General features: G+C 43.7%; 1 protein-coding gene across 1 annotated transcript in view; it reads right to left on the bottom strand.

Annotated features, from left to right (window-relative positions):
* Positions 1-15912, bottom strand: part of MAP4K5 (mitogen-activated protein kinase kinase kinase kinase 5) — a 56697-nt gene that overhangs the window by 5969 nt on the left and 34816 nt on the right. Inside the window, exons 9-27 of the mRNA XM_088057621.1 lie at positions 15483-15614; positions 14832-14894; positions 14244-14325; positions 13518-13634; positions 13280-13358; positions 11979-12037; positions 11505-11566; positions 9002-9046; positions 8037-8079; positions 7248-7458; positions 6655-6752; positions 6515-6556; positions 5750-5834; positions 5546-5625; positions 4203-4263; positions 3182-3296; positions 2991-3049; positions 1640-1743; positions 1111-1288 (exon numbers count right to left, since the gene is read on the bottom strand). Coding sequence (XP_087913747.1) covers positions 1111-1288; positions 1640-1743; positions 2991-3049; positions 3182-3296; positions 4203-4263; positions 5546-5625; positions 5750-5834; positions 6515-6556; positions 6655-6752; positions 7248-7458; positions 8037-8079; positions 9002-9046; positions 11505-11566; positions 11979-12037; positions 13280-13358; positions 13518-13634; positions 14244-14325; positions 14832-14894; positions 15483-15614 — 1715 coding nt within the window. The remainder of the gene's footprint in view (positions 1-1110; positions 1289-1639; positions 1744-2990; positions 3050-3181; positions 3297-4202; positions 4264-5545; positions 5626-5749; positions 5835-6514; positions 6557-6654; positions 6753-7247; positions 7459-8036; positions 8080-9001; positions 9047-11504; positions 11567-11978; positions 12038-13279; positions 13359-13517; positions 13635-14243; positions 14326-14831; positions 14895-15482; positions 15615-15912) is intronic.

The raw sequence follows: 15912 nt of genomic DNA, 5'->3' as shown, positions 1-15912 counted from the left end.
AGACTCTGCCCCTCTCCCCTCCAAGCTCTTTTCACTGTGCTCTTTGTTACTCTGATTTTAGTTTTTATTTTCTTTTGGTTACTCTGATTTTTAAAGGCTCTAAGATCCCAGAATGTTTTGGGTGAAGGACAAACCTCTCTGGTCAAAGCAGGTATTTAATAGGAAAACACAACTTTTACTGGAGAAAACACATTTTATGCTATGGTTCAGTACAGCTTCCTCCGTAGAAAGGCCCCACAATAAACAAAAGGACTTTTAATTCCTAAACCTCCACTCCTTTCCCATAAAACCACATCTGGAAAGATTATTGTGATGATAATAAACTGGTTTAATAGATTTTTTTTCTAGTTTTTACTAATGAAGTGAGTTCCTACAGCTGCTAAAAAGCAGTATTTAAAGGTAAAAGTGTACATCCAACAAAGGCAAAGGAGAAAAGCAGCTGCAAAGTATCAACCAGATCTTAAAAATAACCCAAATCTTTGCTTTTTAAGAGCCAGCTGAAGATAACAACCCTCCCCCAAGGGCTGGAGGAGGGACAAGAACCCATTTCTGGGAGTTTTTATGGAGGAAAGGAGAGGAAAGAGCAAGAGAACCCAACCAGCAGGCTTTGATTGATGCTTAAGGAAATACAGAAAATTGAAGGTGTTTTGAAAGGACAGTTTGTACTGATGTGGGCAGGTGAACATGACAGAGAATGAGGGAATCCCAGAATAGCTGGGATTGGAAATGACCTTAAATCCCACCCCATCCCACCCCCTGGATGGACAGGGACACCTCCCACTGTCCCAGGCTGCTCCAGCCCCAATGTCCAGCCTGGCCTTGGCACTGCCAGGGATCCAGGGGCAGCCACAGCAAATCTGGGAATTCCAGCCCAGCCAGGAATTCCCAATTCCCAATCTCCCATCCATCCCTGCCCTCTGGCACTGGGAGCCATTCCCTGTGTCCTGTCCCTCCATCCCTTGTCCCCAGTCCCTCTCCATGTGGGATCAGCTTCCATCTGCTTCAGGCAGAGAAGCTGCCAAGCCCAAAGAGTTTCCAAACAGCTCCAAGGAAGGAAGATCCAACATTCCCAGCCATCAAACCAGCTGGAAGAGGGACCAAGGGCCTCACCTGCCCCAATCTCTGTGAACCACGAGGACGCAGAGTTCAGGTTGATTGTCTCAAACTGCACCACCTGGTTTGGCTCTGAGCCTTTGGAGATGGCCACACACACCATGGGATACTCCTGCTCCGGGATCACCAGCATCTCAAACACGTTCAGAGGGCTGGGCAGGGGGAAATCAAAGTGCTGGGAAAACAAAACATCAGCAGGCCTCTGTCAATTTGCTTTTACCTTGAAATGGCTCTGCAACAACATGCACAAAGTATAAATATACAGAATTTTCACCGCTTTTAAAGCTGGGCAGAGGTGGATCTGTTATTGCCAGTGTTGGGCTTGATCCAGCACTTCAATGACTTTTATATTACTTAAATTACTTCAGTCACAAGATTTTCTGAGTCAAAATGTGTCCAGCCAGATTTTCAAGTGTTCAAAACCCACAAATGGCACCAGCCTGAGGTGTACTTTCCATCACAAACTCTGGAAAGGTTATTTCAACAACTGCATAATTACTGAACTCAACCAGAAGTAAATGCTTACCTTTATTAACATGAATTTCTGCATTGGCTCATACCACTGGAGCAGAACAATTCCAGACTGCAATGCACCACACAGGTACTTGTGGCCTGTGTATGGATTTCGTACTACAGAAAATAAAAAAAAACAAACAGAAAACAGTAATTTTAAAACCCTGCAAGTTCAATGCACACTTGAAATAAAAACCTAACCCTACAGCTATCTTTACAAATGAGTTAAGAAATAGCATTATAAAATTATATCATGGCACGATTAGGCTTGGAAGGGACCTTAAAGCCCATCTTGTTCCATCAGTTTCCCACTTGTTGCCTTCTGGCTTCCCATTCCAACATCCACAGTGATTAATATTGTGGCACATTCCAGATAAATTCAATTACAGCTTTAATTAATAACCAGTTGCATTCCTGGAGTCCTGATTCCGAGGCTGAGTGGGCAGAAAAGCTGCAGTGCCTCTCCCTGGGGCTGTGGGAGTCAGGCTGGGATTGGAATAAAACAATTCCCAAGCAGGGAAGGTGGGAAGCTCCTGGGGAGCTCTGACAGCTCATGAAATACAAGAAACAGGGCTTGGGGGTGTTTTTTTTTAAGCTCAGCTGGACACAGAAGCAGGAATTCAGGAATTATCTGTAAATGTGGCTGTTGTGGGCACTTTAGATGAGCTGAACAGGATCTCCAAGTGTGCAGCTTTCTATTCATTTTTAGGGGTGGAAAGGTTCAATCTGCAGATGTGGCACTTGGGGATGTGGGTTATGGATGGATGATCTTAGAGGGCTTTTCCAGCCTTGCTAATTCCATGATTCTGATTTCACACAGCGCCAGGGCCAGCACTGGAAAGGACAAATGTTGTGCAGGCAGCCCAAGCTGCAGACAAACCCACAACTTCCCAAACTTTAACTCTTTCTGTGCCCTTCAAACTGCACTTGGGGCTCTGCCCTCCCCAGGCTGCCAGAGATTTTATTCCTACTGATCCTTTCTTGGTGGAAAATATTCAAGTTTTCCTCACTACAAAGTGGAACTGGGTTCACACCTTGAGCCAAGGTGACAAAGCAGAAATGCTGTTTGTGGATGTGCCAAGGCTCTGGGAAGGATTTAATCCCAATATCCCACCTAACCCTGCCCTCTGGCAGTGGGAAGCCATTCCCCTTTGTCCTGGCACTCCATCCCTTGGAAAAAAATTTCTCTCCATCTTTCCTGTAGCTCCTTCAAGCACTGAAATGCCCCAATTAGGTCATTCTGGAACATCTCCAGGCTGAACTACCCCAATTTCCTCAGTTTTTTTTCTGAACAAAGATTAAAAAGAGTTTCAGACATGCCATGACCAGGGAAATAAATGGCAAAGCTGGATTTGTCTGCTCACCTATACAGCATTTGTGGCATCCTTTTGTGTCAGGGATCTTGGTTGTTAAGGCAAATTTCCTGGAATAATAATCACCAAAAAATGCATCAGCAACAGATGTCAGGGCCCTTCATGTAACAACTCAACAGCACCAACACAATTTGTGGTTATCTTCACTTATTAATAATTGTCTGTAAGTGAAAGGTTTGTACCTTGGTAATATTTTGTCTGGAAATCTGTGGGTTTGAATATGAGCAGCTAATCCTGTTTTTTTGGCTTGTTCAAACAATGCTATTAAATTATGGGAGTAGAGCTGGAATGTTTTCCCTGTAAGAGAGAAAGGCACAGTTGACATCTCAGCCACTCCTCCAGCACAGAACTGCAATATTCAGGAAAATGCAATATGGAAAAATTACCTTCTACAAACAGGTGTCAGGTAATTTGTCAAGTCCAGATATGAAGTAAAATAAAAGAAGATAAAAATCATAATGAATATAGAGAAGATAATTTCATTAGTTACCTTTATGTAAACATTTTTTAAAGGCTGTTATTATAAAACAACAATAAATTATATTAGGATATTTTCTCATCTATAAACCAAGACAAGTGTTATATAAATCCTGCAGGTTTAAAGGCACAGTCCCACCATCAGCCTCCATGGCACAGTGCCTCATTCCTGTCTGGAATGTTCCATTCCAGCACAACTGATTGCCCAGGAATCAGTAAATCCAAGCAGCAAAACTGCTGGATCAGTAATACTTGAAAGCCACCTCATTCTCCTTCAAAGGGACACAGGTTTTGTTTTAGGACCACAGAATCCCAGAGTGGTCTGGGTTGGGAGGGACATGAAATCCCATCCCATCCCACCCCTGCCATGGCAGGGACACCTTCCCCTGTCCCAGGCTGCTCCAAACCCTGTCCAGCCTGGCCTTGGACACTTCCAGGGATCCAGGGACAGCTACAATTCATCCTCACAAGGAAAAACCCCTTCCCAATCTCCCATCCATCCCTGCCCTCTGGCACTGGGAGCCATTCCCTGTGTCCTGTCCCTCCATCCCTTGTCCCCAGTCCCTCTCCAGCTCTCCTGGAGCCCCTTCAGGCCCTGCAAGGGGCTCTGAGCTCTCCCTGGATCCTTCCCTTCTCCAGACTGTCCAAACACATTGCACTCAATCTGGACTTTAAATGTTCCTGTTTATTGATCTCTGTCATCATTTCCCCTCTATTTACACTCACCTGACAGGGACATTAAGGTGTTGTTGATAACGTAGAGCCAGGTGCACTTTCTAGGAAATAACTGGAAAAAAAGGAAAAAATTCAATTAACAGATTGAATTATACAGGATTTTTTAACTGTGATTTTCTCTGCCTGTTCCAACCATCATTTCTGCAGGGATCCAAGCTGGAGAAAATCCTGTTTAAAATTCCTGTTTATTCCCTGCTCTGGACCCTTAGCCCTGCACAGACAGACCATGGAATAAATGTCCCAGGCCAGGCTGGAAGGGCTTGGAGCAGTCTGGGATAGTGGAAGGTGTCCCTGCCCATGGCAGGGGTGGGAATGGATGGGATTTAAGTTCCCTTCCATCCCAAACCATTCCATAATTCTGGAACACTCTGTCCTGTGTGCCACTTCCACAAGCAAAGTAAGAAACAGGTGTAGGAGAAAGTGTAGAAACAAAAGATCCAATTAGTTGGACACAAACCCTGAGTATTTCCAAGCAATTTTCTGTTTAATAAAATAGCTTTGGGTTTATTCAGTGTTTCCACTGAAAAACTACAAATGGAATAAAAATATCCTCCTGGAACTGGGAGATATTGACCTTGGACAGACAGGAAGCACTCTGGAAAATGCAACCAGAATTAAAAGTTGGAGAAAACCGTTCAGAATGTGAATCTGGAGGGGAGAAATCATCAAATGGATAAAAGGAAATGTGGGAACAAGTGGTGTGACACAAGCCTGTGGATTTGAGGTGGTCACACCTGACCTCTGCCAGCTGGGAATGCTCTCATGGAGGAAGAAACTTTGTTTGGAATGCAGTGAATGTTCTCCCTATCCACCAGTGGCACATCCAACACTTCACTGGGACATAAAAAACCACGTGGAAAAGCCCAGAGAAGACTGTCAGACGAAATAATTCAGGAAAACACACAAGGAATGAGATTCCAAGAACACCCTGACTCTGAAACACCAGATTTAAGATCGTGACTTCATGAAATGGCTTTGGAAAGGGTTAGAAAGCCCAGGAAAAGCTTCTTGGGGATAACAACAGCAGCTGAATTAAATGATTGAGAGGTTTACATCCAAGGAGCTGCAATGTGCCATCTAGTGGGGATGGAATGGAGGGAGAAGGGGAATTGTTTTCCAAGGAGATGGATGATTTGACAGCAGAGTTGCACAAACAGCAACTGAAAAATGCAGGAAGGTCAGGGAACAAATAATTTTTAGGTTTTCCTTATTGGCTTTGATGGGAATCATTTAAGCCCCAGAGCCTGGTATCCACTTTTTCCCTCCAGTGCCAGAGTTCATTGCTCCATAATATCCCCAAATCCGTTCTGTGTGTTCAACCCAGCAGAACTCACCTGTTCCATGGTTGCTTCGTGAAGTTCATTCAAATTCAGAGTGTAGATCCCTTCTTCTGTGCCAAAGATGATGTACTGATCTGAAATATCAATGGAAAGGGATTATTCCCTTCCCACTTTGGGAGCTTTCAAATGCAAATCTAAAATAACTTTACAAATTTATTTTCTTTCCCAAGCCCATCACCAAATCTAACATAACTTTACCTTTAGTATCTGGATGTATCCATGAAGTTGCACAATTAATCTTCAAAGGACAACCATCAAAGACTTTGGAAAAACAGGCTCCCATCTGAAAGACACCAAAACTGAAACCTGAAACGAATTTAGAGTGTGAAGAGTTGATTTCCTGGCTACTCACACACAGCTGAACACACCCAGCCCTTCACTGCTTTTAATTTGAATTCATGGACATTCAAAAATGCAAAGAGGGCTCAAAATGGTATCAACAGCTTTAGGTACCTGCTGGGTAAGAACAGTACACCCTGGAGTGGTTTAAAATCTGTGTGGATGTGGCACCTGGAGACAAAGCTCAGTGCTGGGGGAATGGTTGGACTCAGTGATCTCAGAGGGCTTTTCCAATCTAAATTATTCTATGTTATATGAATATTGACTATTGCTTATTGAATATAAAAAATATGAATATTGAGTGCTTATAAAATGGCAGATGAAGGGAAAACAGGAAAAACTTTCTCATCACTACATTATTTTCCTATTTCTCTTCCTAAGCAGGGGCTGCCACTGGAGATAACAACTCAGGGAGCCAGGGAAGCCTCCAACCCTTCACATCCAGAACAGTGACAGGAAGGTTTTAAAAAATGGAAACAAATATTGTGGATTCAGCACTGGAAAAGCAACTGGCTGTGAGATTCAGAAGATCCCCCCAAGTGAGTTGGTGCCTTATTCCAGCATAAACCTTCCACACCAGAGAGGGGAGGTTTCTGTAATTCCCAGTGCACGTGGATTTCTTACCAGCACCTTCGGAGTCGGAGGCAAACCATTGATTGCTGGTTTCTGTGGGAAGAAAGAAAAAAAGATCATAAAACCCCTCCTGTGCACTGATCAGCTCGAGGACACGACAGTGACACCAGCCCCAGAGTCCCAACACCTACAGGGAAATCTCTCTTCTCCTTTTTCCGTGGCAGTTGAGGGATTTGTCCGGGTCCTTCTGCGTTTTCCTCGATGTGTTTCAGCATCCCATTCCCATTGCCTGCAAAAGAGCCCAGATATGGTTTGCAGCGTATTTGACAAAGTGAAATAGAAAATCTCCCCTCCTCTGTGCTGGGCTGGAGAGGAGGAATGAGCTCTGACATTCCATAGGCACATCTCAGGGAGCTGGACCCTTCCCAGCAGTGTCCAGGCTGAGCTGCACAATTCCCATTACCCAAACATTTCCTGGGACAAATCCCACTGAGAATAAAAAGCTGTGGCAAGGTCCTCCCCACACATTCATTGTTTTTCTCCTTCTCCTGCAGGCATCACAGTAATGGGACTGTGTTTCAAAGTCAAGTTTTTCACAGTAAAGTGGCCTTGTTTCAGGAAGAACATTCCCACCATGGGGCAAAGGCTCTAATAAGAACCACACATGGAAAAAGGAAAACTTTGCCTCGTGATCAGCTTGTTTTAAAATATTTTCTACTGGGAACAGCTGGCTCTGGAAGCAATTCCTTTTCCAAGGCAGCTTTAGCACAGGTAAGGCATTTACCCAGGTCGCTGTATCTGGCTGTGAGCAATCCAGGGCTGCTGATGCTGCTGGTCATGCCCATGGGGCAGGAATCTGCTTGGGGCCCACAAACTGGGATGCTCTGTCTCCTGTGGGCTGCTGGGGCTCTGCTCTGGGAGTCTGGGAAGTGTTTTATTGTCTGGCATCTGTTGTCATCTGGGAGGTTTTCCTCAGGGTAATTGTTCATCCTGGGCTGCAAGGGACCAAAGAGGGGAATGGTTACTTGGGAAATGTGAGGAATTGGGAATGGCACCCGGGAAGGATAAACCTCAGAAAAGTTGAAGTCAGACTGCTGCTATATAAAAATGTGTCAGCTTTTGTAATGTGTGTGTGATTTTGGGCACCACAATATAAGAAAGATAAAAAGCTACCTGGTGAAAGGGACAGGACCTGAGGGAATGGCTGGAGCTATGCCAGGAGGGGTTTAGGTTGGATTTCAGGGAAAGGTTCTGCCCCCAGAGGGTGCTGGCACTGCCCAGGCTCCCCAGGGAATGGTGACATTCCCGAGGCTGCCGGAGCTCCAGGAGGGTTTGGGCAGCTCTGCCAGGGATGCCCAGGCTGGGATTGTTGGGGGGTCTGTGCAGGGCCTGGAGCTGCCCTGGATGATCCCTGTGGGCATTTCCAGCTCAGGAGATCTGTGGCTCCATGAAAATAAGACATCTGACAGCAGAATAATTTCAAAGGTTCCTTTCTGATGGAGTATCACAGGCAGAATGCAGAACAAGAGGCCATCCCAGTCTGGCTAAATCCCTTAAATCCCACATTTCTCACCTTGGGAGGCAGCGGGGGTGGCCCAGCTCGCTTTAGTGTCGATCTGCAATGAAAAGGACAGCAGCTGTCTGAGTTAAACCAAACCCAGAACTCCTTGAGGACTGGAAATAAGATTAACCAGAGGCACAGAAAAGGCAGAGCAGAGCTTTGCACACACAGGGTTAAACTAGAATTGCAAGAGCAGGGGAGAAGCTCGTTAATCTCGTTAGAAATGTTGGTTTTTGATGAACTCCAGTTCTTTCATAAATCCCAATGTTATAGAGCAATCTGTGGGGAAGGATATGCAAAGTCTGTGAGTGAATATACATTCAGGGACTGGATCTCAGGCTGCAGGGACTTTAGACAAGGGCCTGGAGTGACAGCACAAGGAGGAATGGTTTTAAGCTGGAAAAGGGTAGATTTAGGTGAGATATTGGGAAGAAAATCTTCCCTGTGAAGGTGGGCACCCAGCACAGGGTGCCCAGATTTGCTGTGGCTGCCCCTGGATCCCTGGCAGTGTCCAAGGCCAGGCTGGACAGGGCTTGGAGCAGCCTGGGACAGTGGAAAGTGTTCCTGCCTGTGGAAGGGGTGTGGAACAAGATGATTTTTAACGTCCCCTCCAACCAAACCATTCTGGGATTCCATTTTGCAGCCTTGATTTTGGACCAGACAAAGATTCTGACACCTGAGCTGTGCAGGATCATCCTGTCACTACCAGGCCTCACTCATGGCCGATGGATTCATCAACATAAAATCTGCTTTTATGTATCAGACACTTCCACAGGGGCTTTAAAATAACTCAGGAAGGTGAGCAGGGCAGAAAGCAGAGCTTTGGGATTTCTCCTGAGGATCAGGGAAGGAGCCAAGCGCGTGTTTGGCCTGCGAGAGCAGCCAGCCCTCGCTCGGTGAGCAGCAAAGCCTCCTGCAGCATTTTGAGGGAAGAGGTTTTGGAGCAGAGCAACTGTACAGGAAGGAAATCCACTCACTCTTCAACATCTTCACTCCCATCGCCAAATTTTGTGAGCAGTCCCCTAAGGCAGAATGTTTATAAAATTAAGAGCTCAGCTCTGAGGTCGACACGTGCAACTCAACCCATCCCTGATGTCACCGAGTTTCACAACAAGCATCTCCCAGCCCTTTCCAAAATAAATCATTCTCTGCACTAAGCCCTTTTCCACTCTGTAAGGTCCCTTCCTTCTCCTCACCCCCTAAAAATCACTGGATCTCTCTTCCACACCATCAGCTTTCAGTTCCCTACCTGGCATTTCAAATATTCTTGAAATATCTAAAAACAGTACAATATAAAAAGAGAAAAAGAAGAACAGAGGAGGTTACTGGGAGACAAATGGAGAAAAGCCTTTAAAGGGAAGTTTCCTTATTTATACATGCACACAAAAAACCCAGATTGTTTCTCACTACAGTGGGAATTTTTGTTTCAAAACTACTCCAGGGAGAAGAAAAAAAAAAAAGAAATTGTGGCTAGAGGATCAAAGCAGTGCTGAAAATATAACCTTGAAGAAAAAATAAAAACCTTGATAAAATTTTGCAAAATGGCAATTTTCAAGCTGTGTCTTTAAAGGGCAATGACCAGGACAAGCCAGCCAAATTTGGATTAATGTGAAATATCCCTGCAAGTCACTTCTGAGGGAAAGCAGCAGACAGCTGCCAACAGGAGCTATTAAAAAATTTAAAGGAGAAAAATACTTTATTTTTCAAAGGTTCTTGTTGCCCAGAGCAGCTGTGGCTGCCCCTGGATCCCTGGAAGCGTCCAAGGCCAGGTTGGACAGGGCTTGGAATAAGCTGGGATGGTGGAAGGTGTCCCTGTCCATGGCAGGGGTGGAACTGGATGGGCTTTGAGGTCCCTTCCAGCCCAAACCATTCTGGGATTCAATGGAAATCATTAATAATAAACACCTCCATAATGCAGGACATTTTTACCAAAGTAATTTTAAAATGCTGCAGTGAGAAAACCAAGGGATCAGCTCCATCACCAGGTACACATTCTGGTATTCCCCTTTCCAGTCAAATAATTCCTAAGTCAAAGCAATCCCTCAACATCCACTCTGATAAAAGCCAAAGGGCATGAAAAGCCAGGACCCCCCAGCACACACCCTCTCTGGACATCCCAGGGATTACTCACAACTGCTGGGACTGAGGAGTTATGCATTTCCTGTTTATCTTTCCAACTGGAAGTGGTTTCCAAGTGAGCAGCACGGATTTACCATCCAGGACTGCTGTCCCTGCCCTCCTTCCAAAGGAATCTGTACCTATTTATTGATTTATAGCCCTGGGAATGTTTGCTGCAGCTTTAGCACAGCCTGCTACAGACAAAGCCACAGGAACAGGATCAAATCCTTGAGTCCCTGTGCCAGGAGGAGCTCCTCTCCCTCCCTCCCTGCTCCTGGAGCCCACAGATTCCAGCTGCCTGCAGAAAATCCAGCACTCCCAGCAAGGCTTCAATCCACAGCTCTGCAGGGTCACACCAACAAACCCAGGGCACAGGGAGGGGAGGAAAACAGGCCAGGGGAGAGCCAGAGCCCCCCAAACTCCTGCTCCAACGAGACTGGGAGCAGGAAAACCAGGATGTTTAAAAAGGCTCAAATGCTGGCAATCTCCACCAGCTTTCCAGGGGGTTGTAATGTCAGCTGACAGCTTATGCAAGGCTTTTATCTGCAGAAAAAAAAGCCAGAGAAATTCACTGTCTGCTGCTGAGTTCCAAATAAAGATGGGAAACAGGCCCTTTGAGCTGAGCAATGATTTGAGCCCAGATATCATCTTTCCCTACATCTGAACCTCCACACTCCTGACTGCAAATCCAGGGATTGCCTTTAAAGGCAGAATCCACATTTTAGCAGCAAAAAGAAGGTACACACCTAAAAAAATTCAGTCCTAACTTGGAGAGAGTTGTGCTCCTGTACTTCAGGCCTGCTTTATCCCAGGGAAACCAGCTATAAACACATCTTTCTCTAAAGCATTTCACCCCAAAACACCCCATGGCTGAGTTATAAATGACACCCACAGCAGGAGGAGTGGTGCAGTGTTACTGAGCTTGGTAAAACTCAACATTCAGAACCGGTTTCTCCTTCCCTTTCTCGAGTTCAGGGCTGTGCACAGGCCTCGTCACAGGATGTCACAACCACAGTCACAGCTCAGAAGAGAAGTGTGAGGCCAGAGCAGGATCCTGACCTCAGCTCTGCTGCAGGAAATTCACTGTGCCTGTGTTATGTCGCTGTCCTGGTCGTGCATTTACACTTCACTCCCCACCTACGAACTTAAAACAAGCTACTGCTGGTGGTTGAACGAGATTAAAAGTCACTCTCCAAGAGAATTGACCAAGCAGAAGGAAGGCTGCACACTGGGTAACATCTCCTTAATTTATCAATATTAAAGTGAATCATGGTTTATGGTTTGATTTTTTTAACAGAACTCATTTTTCCTTCAGTTTCATAATAAGTCACAGAAATAAAAGTTGGTTTTATCTGCACTTACTTGTTGCTTCCATCAACAAAAGGATTCCAATGTGAAGCAAAGTCATTGCCAGCTGCCACAACCTGAGGGTGCAGAAATTGTCATTTTATTTCCCCCCTGTCAAACCAAAGTATCTTAAAGTACCTTTTCCACCCCACACAAAGAGGCCTGAGGGATTCCCCAACCCTGCAGAACAATCCACAAGCAGTAAAATCAAATTCCAAAGAGAAATAACATCTTACAAACTATAAAGCAATTATTGATAACTTATTTTCTTCTTCTTCTTAGAGTAAAAAGTAGCACCTGGAAATGGTGTCATGTCCAGATCAAGCAGCAATAAGTAACAGGAAAACAAAAATTTATTGTGAAAAATCCAGAAAGGGTCACTTAGGGAACTATAAAAACATTTTTCCAGCAAGCTGCTAAGGGTTGAACCACAAAATATTGAAGGTACTGTGATTTTAATAAATAAAGGAAACCCAAACTTGTCCTTACCATTTCATCCCGAGCTTCTGTTTCTTTCCGTAGAGGGGGCTCAAACTGCAGCTTATCAACTATAAAATATAATAATTTCATAATTAATACACACAGTCCTGCACTGGGATCCTTTCAGTGCTCACTACAGTGAAATGCAGGCAGGAACTGCTCTAAATATTGTGTACACAACTCTGAATTTGCCTCTCAAAAGAGCAGCACTTCACTATCAGCCTCAGAGTGCTCCAACCTGCAAACCCACAAGAAAGGCCAAAAGCAAATACCAAGTGACAAAAATGAAATTATTTAACCACTTGTCACTTTGAAATGGATGGGAAAGAGGAGAAAGAAGTTCTTGAAGAGCAAATTTCTCAGTGTAAGGCTTTTGATCAAACCTGGAGATAAAACCATTTCTACCTTCAGCAATTCAGCTTAAATCCATCTGAGCAGTTTACCAATATTAATGTTTAGTTTTGAATAATTATTATTGAAGATTCACATGCTGCTTCTCCAGGATTTGCTTCCCAAATGGAAAGAGATTTTTGGGAAGGGAATGAAATTTTGAAATTGGAGGACAGAGTTGAACAAACACTGTGGAAAGGAGATGTGGTCAAATAAAAATGAAATTGAATAAACCAGAAAATTTGAAATGGAGTGACTACAATCAAATGCACGGAGATGAAATGAGATGCAGTGAAAAGGACCAAAACTTGCCAGAATTATCCCCATTGAATTCCCTAAAATCAGGGAATAAAGAGACAGAAGAGAAACAGAAGAAATGAATTTTCAAACAAAAATCCAAATCTGATACAAAGTGAAAACAGGAAAAGCGAATGGGATGACACGAAGTGCAGGGAAATGGACCAAAGCTTGAAATTCTTCCTTTCAGAAAACTGAATGAAATCTTGAAATTAGAGGACAGAGTTGAACAAAAACTCTGGAAAGGAGATAAAGTCAAGAAAATTTAAATTGGAAAAAAGAGAGTATTTAAAAGGGTGTGACTACAACCAAATGTACTGAGATGAAATGAGGCGCGGTGAAAAGGTCCAAAACTTGCCAAAATTATTCCCATTGAAATGCCCAAAATCAGGGAAGAAAAGTAAACAAAGAGAAGATAAACAGAAGAAACAAAATTTAAAAAAAACCACAAAAAACCACAAAACCAAACCTGACAAGAAGTGAAAACAAGAACGGGACGATGCCAAGCGCGGGGAAACGGACCAAAGCTTGCCCAGCTGATCCTCATTGCAATCCCAAGATTTCATTCCCTTTCCTGAGGCAAATCCCAGCCCAAGGAAGGGGAAAGCAGAGCAGGAACTCACAGTTTATCTCGGATGCCGTCCTCTCTGCCCGGATGTTCCTGTTGGTGGAGCGGATGGTGTGGCGGATAACCGAGTGAGGCTGCAGGGAGGGACCCACAGGTGAGGGAAGGGCATCCAACAACAACCAAACCAACAAGAACCAGCTGCTGTTTGAGCTTCAATTTTATATTCCCAAAGCAAAGCAGGGCATTTAAACAGCCGGTTTTAAGGAAAAGCAGGGAATAAAAGATGTTCTCACCTCAAAATCGTCATCGTCGACTTCCCCGTAGTGGGTGTGGTTCTCGGGGTTGTTGACTTTGTCCAACAACTCAACTGCTAAAGACCTCGAGAGACCAGGCTGCCCCACAAAGCTGTGCTGTAACCACAGGAAAGAACACAAAATAAAGGAGTTTTAACCTGAAATTAACAGAGAACTTTCAGTAATAAACATTTAACAGAGTTACTGATTTTTTTTTTGTGTTTTCTGGAGGTTCAGGTGTTGTTTTAATAACTCCTTAATGCTGGATTTCCTAATAACATAAATATGGAAACACCATCCTCTGGACCAACTTGCAAATTAAACTCCAATCAAAGAAATAATTACATTTGAACTTCATTTTTTTACATCAGGTTTTCAGTTGAATTTGGGAAAGCAGAAGTACATCAAGAGCTGCTGAAATTTTTGGGAGTCAGGGAAGTCCAACTTTTACACAGCTCCAAGGCCGAGGCAGCCACTTGCAGGAAGGCTGGGGTTGAGAACATGAAACCAATTTCTATAATTGGCCAAAAATTGTATAAAAACACGTCAAAATACTGAACAAAATCCACTTGCTAGCAGCTGATCAACGTGTTTTGCCTTCAGATTTCACCACCTGAGTTATAAGATTAAAGAAAATTGGTTCCCCTGTGGTTTCCTGCTGATTTGTTCCTCATTTTGAAGCCAAAGATCCCTTCCTGAAGTCACCAAATGTCCCCAGTCACTTACAGAGAGAAGTCTGTCTGCTGTCGGTCTCTTCTTTGGATTTTTTGTAAGTGCTATTTTGACAAAATTATGGAATGTTGCTGACCTTAAAGAAAAAGAGGGTTTATGTTGAATTTTTCAAGGTATTATTGATTTTAAGACAGTTGATAAGGAGATTACAAGAGGTTGTGATAAAGCAGAATATCGTGCAGGTATCTCACCTCAGGTTTGAATAATTACATTTTCAAGTTAATAAAACAGGGGGGAAAAAAAACCCATTTGATTCATGGAACTTGCATGGAAAACATTTTGGTACAGAAAATAAACCAAGAATGGCACCAGGAATTTCTCACAGGATAAAGAAACCAGGAAAGGATTAAAGTACCCCATGACAGGAATTAAAGGGAAAGGATAAAGATTTTTCTTCTGGAACATACAGAGAGCACCAAAGAAGGGTCTCTTCTTCAACAATAACATTGTTTTTATATTTTTTCCCTTTTTCTGTAAAATTAAATATAAATAAATAAATATCTATAAATAAAATGGTTTGAGAGACCTGAAGGATCACATAATTCCAATAAAATATGGATCAAAGGAAGGAGTTCCACCTACCATTTTGCTTTTTCCTTTAGCTTTGGCGGTTGAAAATTACTTTTTGACATTAAAAACAGAGCCCTAAAGGGAAAGAAAGGAAAATTATATAATGTGGAAAAAAGCAATAATAATTTCATTCTAAAATCTGAATACTTTAACACTTTATGGTGAGAATCATACTGGTGAAACTGGACTGGAGTTTGCACTGGGTTAAAGGAGAGATAGAAGGAATTTGCTGATTTTATCTTTAAATAAAATATTTTTAGTGCCATAATCTTGTTAAATATTAGGGTATGGCTTCCCTAGTGGTTTCCTATCACCAGTGAATCTGTCCCTCTTCTTCATCAGATTTTTGATTCTGGAATCCCAGAATGGTTTGGATTGGAAGGGACCTTAAATCCCATCTCATTCCAACCCCCTGCCATGGGCAGAGACACCTTCCACTAGGCCAGGTGCCACCAAAAATGACCAATTTCCAGATTTTGCTTCCAATTTCCATTCCAAATGCAAGATTTTAGCAGATTGATGCCTTACAGACACGAAAACAACCATTCATTGAAGCAATCCCGGTGTGAGTTTTTCCTTCAGCGCTCCAGAGCAGCTTCAACGGAATCCTGACAATTCCTGCTGGGATTCAGGAAGGTGCTGGAGCCCCCCAGGAGCACAAACCTCATGGGGTGGAGGTCGAACATGGGTGGCTGCAGCTCTGCCAGCTCGATGGCAGTGATGCCCACTGCCCAGATGTCGCACAGCTGGTTGTACCCCCCGTTCTTCTCCACCGCCGCCACCTCGGGGGCCATCCTGCAAAAGCGACGCTTGAGTTCCTGCTCTCCAGGAGAACTGCAAACCTCAACTTCCAAATTGCAAAAATGAACTTCCTAGACATCATTAGCACCCAGCCCAGCACAATAACCATCCTAATCCCTGCCCCTCTACTGTAAAAGAGGTAAAAGAAAGGAATTAAAACCTAAAAAAATTCTAGGGACCGGATCCACATGAAGGCCTCCACCCCGAGGGACATTATGCATCCAAACAAGATGACCACTTATTATTACTATATTATTATTATTATTATTATTATTATTATTATTATCTAATA

This window comes from Pseudopodoces humilis, chromosome 7, assembly GCF_049639895.1.
Source record: "Pseudopodoces humilis isolate 2021_Gansu_Grassland_sample_001 chromosome 7, ASM4963989v1, whole genome shotgun sequence".
NCBI classification, from domain to species: Eukaryota; Metazoa; Chordata; class Aves; order Passeriformes; family Paridae; genus Pseudopodoces; species Pseudopodoces humilis.
Note: the sequence above shows the minus strand (reverse complement) of the source record. Positions and strands in the feature narration are given on the sequence as shown.